This window comes from Benincasa hispida, chromosome 7 (genome assembly GCF_027475165.1).
Source record: "Benincasa hispida cultivar pf3 chromosome 7, pf3_genome.v1.1, whole genome shotgun sequence".
NCBI classification, from domain to species: domain Eukaryota; kingdom Viridiplantae; phylum Streptophyta; class Magnoliopsida; order Cucurbitales; family Cucurbitaceae; genus Benincasa; species Benincasa hispida.
In genome coordinates this window covers 14,234,043-14,243,303 of record NC_143484.1, presented here as the reverse complement: position 1 = coordinate 14,243,303, position 9,261 = coordinate 14,234,043, and the positions used below count along the sequence as shown (strand labels likewise).

The 9,261-nt window shown below is 29.8% G+C and overlaps 1 protein-coding gene across 4 annotated transcripts; it reads left to right on the top strand.

Annotated features, from left to right (window-relative positions):
* The first annotated feature begins 639 nt into the window (after window positions 1-639).
* Window positions 640-3,170, top strand: LOC120081906 (small ribosomal subunit protein uS7). Of its 4 annotated transcripts, XM_090315478.1 has the most exons (4): window positions 658-823; window positions 915-973; window positions 1,328-1,444; window positions 2,312-3,170. In XM_090315478.1, exon 4 carries the CDS (start codon window positions 2,317-2,319, stop codon window positions 2,938-2,940), a length of 624 nt encoding a protein of 207 aa, XP_090171604.1. In that variant the 5' UTR covers window positions 658-823; window positions 915-973; window positions 1,328-1,444; window positions 2,312-2,316; the 3' UTR covers window positions 2,941-3,170. The 4 variants fall into 4 exon arrangements, with proteins under 4 accessions (XP_038893011.1, XP_090171604.1, XP_090171605.1 ...); XM_090315479.1 differs by lacking the exon at window positions 915-973; XM_039037085.2 differs by lacking the exon at window positions 1,328-1,444 and having other exon boundaries at window positions 685-823.
* The last annotated feature ends 6,091 nt before the right edge of the window (window positions 3,171-9,261 follow it).

The following is a 9,261-nucleotide window of genomic DNA, read 5'->3' as shown; positions in this document are numbered from 1 at the left end:
ATATAATTTGTTTTAATCTTGGTTATTTTCAAACTCAACAAAACTTTAAACAAATTGACCATCATATAATTTTTTTAAAGTAATTTATAGTTATTTTTGTAACGAGGTATCGACGATTTTTGTATATATACTAACCATGAGGTTTTTTTTTAAACTTTTTTTTTTTTTCTGTTTTTGAAACTTTTAAAAGTTCATGGATATTTTTGAAATAAAACTTTAACGATTTTTATCCAAAACTAACACAAAAAGGTATTTTTGAACTCTTTTGAAAGTTTAAATATATTTTTAAAACTTTAATTTGAAACTCCTAAGTAGATTTTTGTTTATTTGAGGGTTTGAATCCCTCTCTGTTGTACTAATTCAAAAATTCAGTCATAAATTTTTTTTTATAAAAATGTTTAAGGACACTTTTTTTTTTAATCATTTAATCAATATTAATTTAAAATTTTATGTTAGATTATAATTTTCTTAATATATAAAAAAATTCTTATAAATGGAAAATTTTTAAAATTTTTTATACTTTATTAAGAAAAAAAAAATTCTAAAAGGGCTTTGTACCTTGGAATTTTTTATTTTTAAATATTTTTTTTATATTTAAAAAGGTCCTAAATATATATGTGTATATATATATATATATATATATATATATATATATTTGGCTTTTTAGGGTTTTTTTCCCGGTTCCCTCCGACTATTTCAGCCGCCTCGTTTTAGGGTTTTATACAAACACATTCCTTCAATTGCAGCCGATTACTATCCCTTCTTCCAACTCTTTCTTTATCCTTTCACAGTCGCCGCTTCCCTCCGTCGCCGCCCTACTACGGTAACACCTTCCCCTTCGTACTTTTCATTCTGTAAATTCTCTGCTTCTTCCTCTTATTCTTATCATTTTTCTTTGTTCTTCACTATTGTAGCCAAATCAAAATTTCCATCACGCAGTCGACTTATGTTTTAGTTTTGTTGCAAATAACTGGTGGGTTTTCGAGTTTTGTTGTTTCTCACATCTTTAAGAAATTGTTTGAAGTATATATACTTCATTCCTTGGATTGAAATGCTAGATCTGTCGTGTTTCTATCACTCTCGTTCATACTAGTTTTACCTCTCGTGCATTGGTATGAATAAGATAGATCTGAACTTTTTAGCCCCATCTCATATGTGAAAAGTTTGAACCCCTTGTTGTTAGTTAACTCCTTTCTCATTCAAGCTGTGAAGAAATGTTGTTGGGATTAAGATAAGCCATGGAAGAAAGTTGTGATATATGCATTTGTATACACTTTATTCTCTGGTTGTGAATATGCTTACTACTGACAGAAGGTGTTTTCTCCAGTTTGTAGTACAGTTAACTTGTACCACTTTTTACTTGCACACTTAACATGTTTATCGAGAGGATGTTGAGCACTTGGGGATGTCAATTTTCCTTCAGAAGACTCATGTCCTTACTGAGGTGTGGGGAGTTTTCGTTTTGTAGACAGACGGATACTAATATTTTCAACTGAGCTTGACCCCTGTTTTTCTTTTTCCTTTTTTTTTTTTGTATTGGAAGCCCTGCTTTCAAAATTATATTATGTGATCATTGATATATTGATCTCTTACTAGTGAATTGAATGATTAGAAGTAAAGTCTTATTTATCTAATTTTTGAGTTTTGATTTATTACTTTTGTGGAAAAGCTTAATTACTAATGGAATTCATAGAAATTTGTGGAAATTTATCTTGGGTGTTTCTTTCTCTGTGTTTTCTTTTCACCAAATTTTCAATCAGGAATGGGGTTATTTGGTTTTGGTAAAACGTGTTGATTGGTGATAGTCTGTCTTATTGATTTTCCTTGCCTTTATAACTTCTCTCTGGAAAAATGTATTTGGCTTCTGTTTCGCAACTCTTTTGCTCCAACCCGCCTCTTATGACTCCAATATCAAGAGACATTTGAAAAATAGTCTTTGATCCTTCATATCATCTGGTTTTTGGGGATTTCTCTCTGGCCTGGTTTGAGAGATGGGAGAATGACGAATCTTTTATTGGAAGTGGTCCTTTTCTTATTGTGCTTCTCATTTTTATCACCTTTACAGTTTACTGCTGCTCTCAATTACAGTTGAACTTTATGGGGTCTTGGAATACGTGATGTTACCTGTGTTTTGGGGTGAAAATTGTGGCCTTTGATTTAAGACTAGATACAGGACATTATGGAGTAACATTGATTGTAGAGAGACCTTCTAATTTGAACAAGGGAGAATGAAAATGATTAGGTATCCGGATACACATTACATGTTTTATCCAACTAGTGTTCACTTATTCATTATTATGATATTCTTCAGGAACTATGGCTGTTGAAGTTGATGTGGTAAACCAGGAACTGACCCAGCCTCATCATGATGTGAAGCTGTTCAATCGGTGGACCTTTGATGATGTCCAGGTGAATGACATCTCTCTGGTTGATTACATTGGGGTTGCACCTGCCAAGCATGCGACCTATGTTCCCCACACCGCCGGGAGGTACTCTGTCAAGCGCTTTCGAAAAGCTCAGTGCCCAATTGTGGAGAGGCTCACAAATTCACTGATGATGCACGGCCGAAACAATGGGAAGAAACTCATGGCTGTCAGGATCATTAAGCATGCAATGGAGATTATTCATCTTCTAACTGATCTCAACCCAATTCAAGTCATCGTCGATGCCGTTGTCAACAGTGGACCACGTGAAGATGCTACTCGAATTGGTTCAGCTGGTGTTGTTAGGCGTCAAGCTGTGGATATATCCCCACTGCGACGTGTTAACCAAGCAATCTATCTTCTTACGACTGGTGCTCGTGAGGCTGCTTTCAGAAACATCAAAACAATTGCAGAATGCTTGGCTGATGAACTTATTAATGCAGCGAAGGGTTCGTCCAACAGTTACGCAATCAAGAAAAAGGATGAGATCGAGAGAGTTGCGAAGGCAAATCGTTGAGAGGTTATTTGTCAGGGTTCGTTTCATGTGGTACGGCAAGAGTTTTCTGTTATTTTTCTTGTCTGGCTACATTCTTTTAATGAACGCCATAGTTTAATCTACCGGTTTGAATTCCTTATGGGGACAATTCATATCTATTAGTTGACTTTAAACTTTTTGTCCTTTCATTAAACCAAGCAGATGGACGTGTTTCTTAAATTTAAGGTGGTTTTCCAGAACTTTTGCTAAAATGTATGATTTTGGTACTTGTCGTTATGGGTGTTTTTTTTCTTTTTAATAGTTTTATTTCTTGTGGTCAATGATATATTGTGAAATACACTTAATTCTGATAAAATTATCGTATATACTTGAATAATTAGAGGATAATACATACGATGTATGTGATAGCATAATCCTTTACCTAGCTTGATTCAAAATGTTTTTTTTTTTCAAATACTATATGTGGTGAAGGTTTGAATCTTTGATTTCGGAGTTGATGTTTATATATTTGATGACTTCAACCCATAAAACGTTCTAAAATATCAAATATGTTAGGGTTTGACCAAATAAATAGGAAATGTAGAGGTTTCATTTGGAAGTATTTTTGAAATTGTGAAAATGGTAAAATCAAAATAAATAATATAAAATAATGATGAGAAATTGTCAAAATTATCTACGTAAAATAAAATACTATAACAAATACACTATAACTAAATAATTCCTATGCTAAACTAGGCATGCATATAGAATAAAAAAAAGGTTAAAAATAACTTTTAGTCCTTAAATTTTCATAGAAATAAGAATTTGGTCATTAAACTATGGTTTGTAACAATTCAGTTCTTATATTTTAAATTTTATAATAAGTTAGTCCTTGAATTTTACTATGTAATAATTTAGTCCATATACTTTAAAATTTATAACAATTGAGTTCTTACCGTAGAAATTAATGATAAGGTTTAATGAGACTTCATGTATAAATAAATGGTTAAACTAACTAGAGATCCAATATTTTTGCTAAAGTTTACATCATAAAATATTAAAAATTGGTGTCTAATTTTGATGGAAATTTTTACGTGAGAGACTAAATCATTACAATTTTGAAAGTATAATATTAAATTGTTACATACTAAAGTTTAGGGACCAAATTGTTACAAAATTGAAAGTAGACCAAATTGTTACAAAATTGAAAGTATAATGATCAAATTATTACAAACAAAAGTCCAGGAACTAAATTGTTACCTTTAATAATGTTCAAGGACCAAAAGTGATTATTAACCTAAAAAATAATTAACACCAAAACAACTAAGAACTGATCTAGTCACAAACCAAAACAAATTAGGGATTTTGGAAAGCTTCTGCCCCCAACTCACACCATCATCGTGAGGAAAAAAGTACCTTTGTTCAGTGACCCCAACACAAAATCAACGTTAGGAGAATCTCTCCCATTACGACGCCCCCCACAAAAATACTAGAGAACCTTTTCGCCAGTAGAAGACCGCATTAGTTTGATTGTGAGAGGAAGGATGAATCTCATATATTTCTACCGTTGGACAACAAAATCAACAGTACCAAAGTCCATTTCATAGGTAGAGAAACCTAAAACCTTGCACAATCTTTCTTTTCGTGATGCACTGTAATCTTTCTACATATTGTTTTCCTCCATTTACGGTAAAAAATAAGTGCTGAATAGAAATCTTTGAATATAATATATATAGAGATTTTCATTCAAAAAATAAATAAAGATTTACCTAATAGCTTTTTAAATATAAGATTGTAAATTTTAATTGTAATCTTTAGGCAAATCGAATAAATTTTTGGTCTATAGAATACTTTTCCCTACTTCTTTGGGCTTCAAAACACAAATGAAATTTTGTTATTTATCTCCATCTTTTAATTATTATGTTTAAAAATAAGCAACCATTTAAACGTATTTGAAGAAGGATTAACGTTATAAAAAAAAAAAAAAGAAAAAAACTGAAGGAAAAACAAGAGTCAATTATTTTAGTATTGTCATCCGACCCTTGGGGAGAATGATTTATTGTTGCTAACTCATTATTCAAATATACTATATTTCCAGAAGTACCAAAAGATACGAGGTCAACTACTACAAATAAATCATTATGGGGGAAGTTCGATAAAACTGACATCAGCCACAAAACATCCTTATTTTCAACAATCCGAATAAGATTCAAATTGTTGGAATCACCCGGGTACATTGTCAAATGAGATATAGGAAGATTGTCGGAAGGAAAAAGTTTACCTTGAATATATTCAACAAACTGTTGGAAGGACAAATCTGATGGAATATAAGCCTTAAGAACACGAAATCATGATAGGTTGAATTTTCGTATCCCATCTACCATCGAAAAGACGTCCAACTCGTTGTAAATCTATAGAAAAAACGATATAACAATATAATAATATGAGAATTGATAAAATCTGATAAAAAATCAAACAACCCAGAATTTAAATAGAAATATAAACATAATTTGATGAGAATATGTATAAAATAATGAAGAAAAACTAAATCAGAATTAAATATATTAATAACCATTTAAAGTGATAAAAATTAATGAGATAATGTAAAAATTTGGAGATTTACGATAAATGAGTCATTTTGATGAATTTAAAAAGTGATTAAACAAATATAATTTGACAAAAACTATCAATTTGAACTTCAAATTAGGTGAAAAATGCGCCACTTTTATCTATAAAATTCGTTAGGTTAGAAATTGATTGCCAATGACACAATGTGCTACTGCGGACCGTTAAGTTAGAAATTGATAACTGGCGCTTGCACATTGACATTGTGTTTTTAATCATAATTGGTTCACTTTACAACTACAATGTATTCAATATTTCTGATGGATGACCACACTATGGGCAAATCAGGTATTATAAAAAGCGATCTCACGTGAGTGGCACACGTTTTACCAAAAATCTTATTAATTTCGAAATTTGCCATTACTCCAAATGAATCCATGAATCTTGCCATTTTATCCAATTTCCCAATATTATAAGGCCTCCTTGCATACATAGATAAATGAGGTTTAAATATTACAAAAATAACAATATAAACTTATTTGCAGATATAGCAAAATTTACCTTCAGCTCATGTAAATATCCTAAAACCCCATTCAAGGTACAAAAATATACTACGAAGCACGAAATTCTCGATTTTTGAAGTATATTAGTGATAAATTGTTATCAGTGATAAAAGTCTATCATTAATAAACTTTTTGTTTACATACAACATTAGTGATAAATTCTTATCAGTGATAGAAGTCTATCATTGATAGACCTGTTTTATAGACATTGACAGATCTAGATGTCATGTCTTGGGGGACAACAATTTGTATGAAGTTAGAAATTTAACAAATTCAATATTTGTGTTTGTACACCATTGTCTAGTAAATTCCTGAAATTTCCAATCAGAAATGATAAAAATTTAAATGTTATATCAAATGAAAAAGTTTTATTAGACCTTCTCTTCTTTTAAAAAATCAATGTATCCACCGTTTAGAATTTAAAAATTTAAGACTTAATTAGACATAAAATTAAATTTTATGTCCAATAAAACAATATGTTTTTAAAAATTTGAATATAATTCAACCAATTAAATACAAAAATTAAAAAATTTTATATTTGTTAAACTTTTCAAAATTATACACAAAAATTAAAGTTGACTTATTTCTTACCATTTTGAAATTTTAAAAACCAAACTTGTAATCCAACCTTCATAAAAATAAAATTTTAAATGTATCGATATACAATATCTAAATTACCTAATATCAATTAGGTTAAAATACCATTTTAGTCTCTACACTTTATAGTTATTGTTCAATTTTAATCCCTGTTCTTTTTAATTTATAATCTTAGTTTTTATACTTTCAATAAATCTTAAATTTAATCACTACAACTAGTTTATCGTGGATTTCTTTATTATTTTTTTTTATCTATTAACATTTTAATTTTAAAAATATATTTAAATATTATATTTTCTTGCATGAAAATTATTACTATAAATATTTAAAAGTTTTTGACAAAACTTAATTTTAACCGACTAAATTAAAACTTAAAAGTACAGTGATTCAGATGATATTTAAACCTATTAATTACAAAAATTATATAAAATAATAATTTAACAAATTTAATTAAAATAATGTGTAAATACATACGTTTAAAAAAAAAAAATAAGAAAATGAGATAAAGAAGACTAACATTCGCTAAGGGGCAAATAAGGAAAGAATCGAATAATTAAAATAATGAATAAATATATATAACAATTAAAATGCAAAAAAGGGGCCCACTCAACCAAGCTTGGGCTTCTAACCATTGGAACATAACAACCTGACAAGATAATTAGAAAAATTTTAGTTTTCATTTGGATAAATAGCAAAAACTTTTAAAATTGTAAAAATAGCAAACATAATATAAAATTAAAAAATAAAGATTAACAATCAAAACTATTCCCAATGGAATTCTAAAGGTTTGAGGGTTTCAAAATTGTTTGAAAACAACAAATACACTCTACCTACAGCTATCACACACTATACAATGCATTCTGACAAAGGGTCTAATCCACCATCACACCTCACACAGTAGTCAATATATTTAAACCAAAACCCTAACTAAACATTTGTTTCCTAAAAATCGTTCAATGCAAGAAGAAGGTGGGAGGGTTCGACGGAAGAAAGATCTTCACTTCAAAAATCGTTAAAGAGAAGAAATACCTTCTTGACAGCTTCAAGCGCTAGCTTCAAGGGTCTTTTGCATGACATCGAATATTTATCCACGGTATTGAATCTAAATACTTACTTCTATTCTTTTTAAGCCCCTTCTTTAAGCTCTTTACTGATTGCAATATGCTTCAATTTTTTGCAATGCAATCTGCTTAAGTCTGGAATCTGCTTAAATTTTCTAATTTTGTACAACATTGCGATTTCCAAATTTCTTCTAATCCATGCATTGCAATCTGGTTTGCCTCTTGTTTGCACGTTAAAGAGATGAAAACAGTGTTGAACAAAAATGTTTATATATAATATATAAATATTCTATTATTTTTTCAAAAATAAACAAAGATTTAATATTGATGTTTTAGATATCCGATCGTGGTTTATTGTTAAATATTTAGGTTCAAATCTTTGTGGGATATAAAATAACACCATTTTTTAGGAGTTGAAAATAGAAACGATTAATGAAAATGATATAAAATCTCACCCTTTGGTTGTTTGTAAAAAACTGATAAGTCTACGATTAATCAAACATTACAAGTTATGTAAATAGAGAAAGTCAAAGGAAGAAGTAGAGCCAGCGAAATATTAAGAGCAGCTGGAATAACTTGTGGAAAAAAAACAAACAAGCAAAGGGCCAATAGTCTCAACAGTGACAATGAGGTATGTTTATATTTTTATTTTAATGTAGTTGTAAACATCAAATTTTGATCATGTATCTAAAACAGGGAAAAACGGAGATAATGGTAGGGAGATCAGACATAAAACGCGCAACTCCAATAACTAGCAACAAACGAAAGCGGGATGCTTCTACACTAGAGGTCAAAGTTCAAGCAAAAAAATCAAGGATAAAGAGCAAGGTCAAGATTATTTGATTCAACAAGAAATGTTAGGGTTGAAGATATTATAGATCTAAATTGCGATGCAGACTATGAAAAAAAAAAAAAAAAGACAGAACCAAACAAGAAAGGGAGAAAGGACGTAGTAGAAGAAGAAGAACCACATGAACTACATGAGGGAAAGGTATGATAATGTAGATTTTATGAAATCATCTATTAATTATAGTGTATTTGTTAAAGTATATACATAATATAATTACTAAATAATGAAACAGAATGAACAAGATAGTAATGAGTATGAAGAGGAAGCAGAGAACCTTGAAGGGACATGTGGAAACGTGCAAGATGAAAGCAAAGACAATGAAGAAGAAAAGTCACAAAGTCGTGGGGAAACAACACTATCAGGAAAAGATCATCCAGTGGACAGTCAGACAAGAGGATGGAAACAAAGAAAGGAAAAAAGGTAATCATCTATGGAATGGATATATATGAGGTATTCTTACTTAAATATTTACTGATAGTTGTAAATATTAGGTAATAACTAGGTCAGATAAAGGAAAAGGAAAAGTAACAATATGCCAAAAGGGAAAACAATCGAAATAATAGATACATGTGAGGTATTTTTACTTAAATACTCTGTACTTGTATTTACTATTAGCATATTAGTAAGCTTGTGTTTATGGTTTATTTCAAATGTGTTAGGACTATTTGTATCTGATCGATAGTGCAAGGAGAAATGAATTACTGAAAATAAACTTGTAAACAAAGAC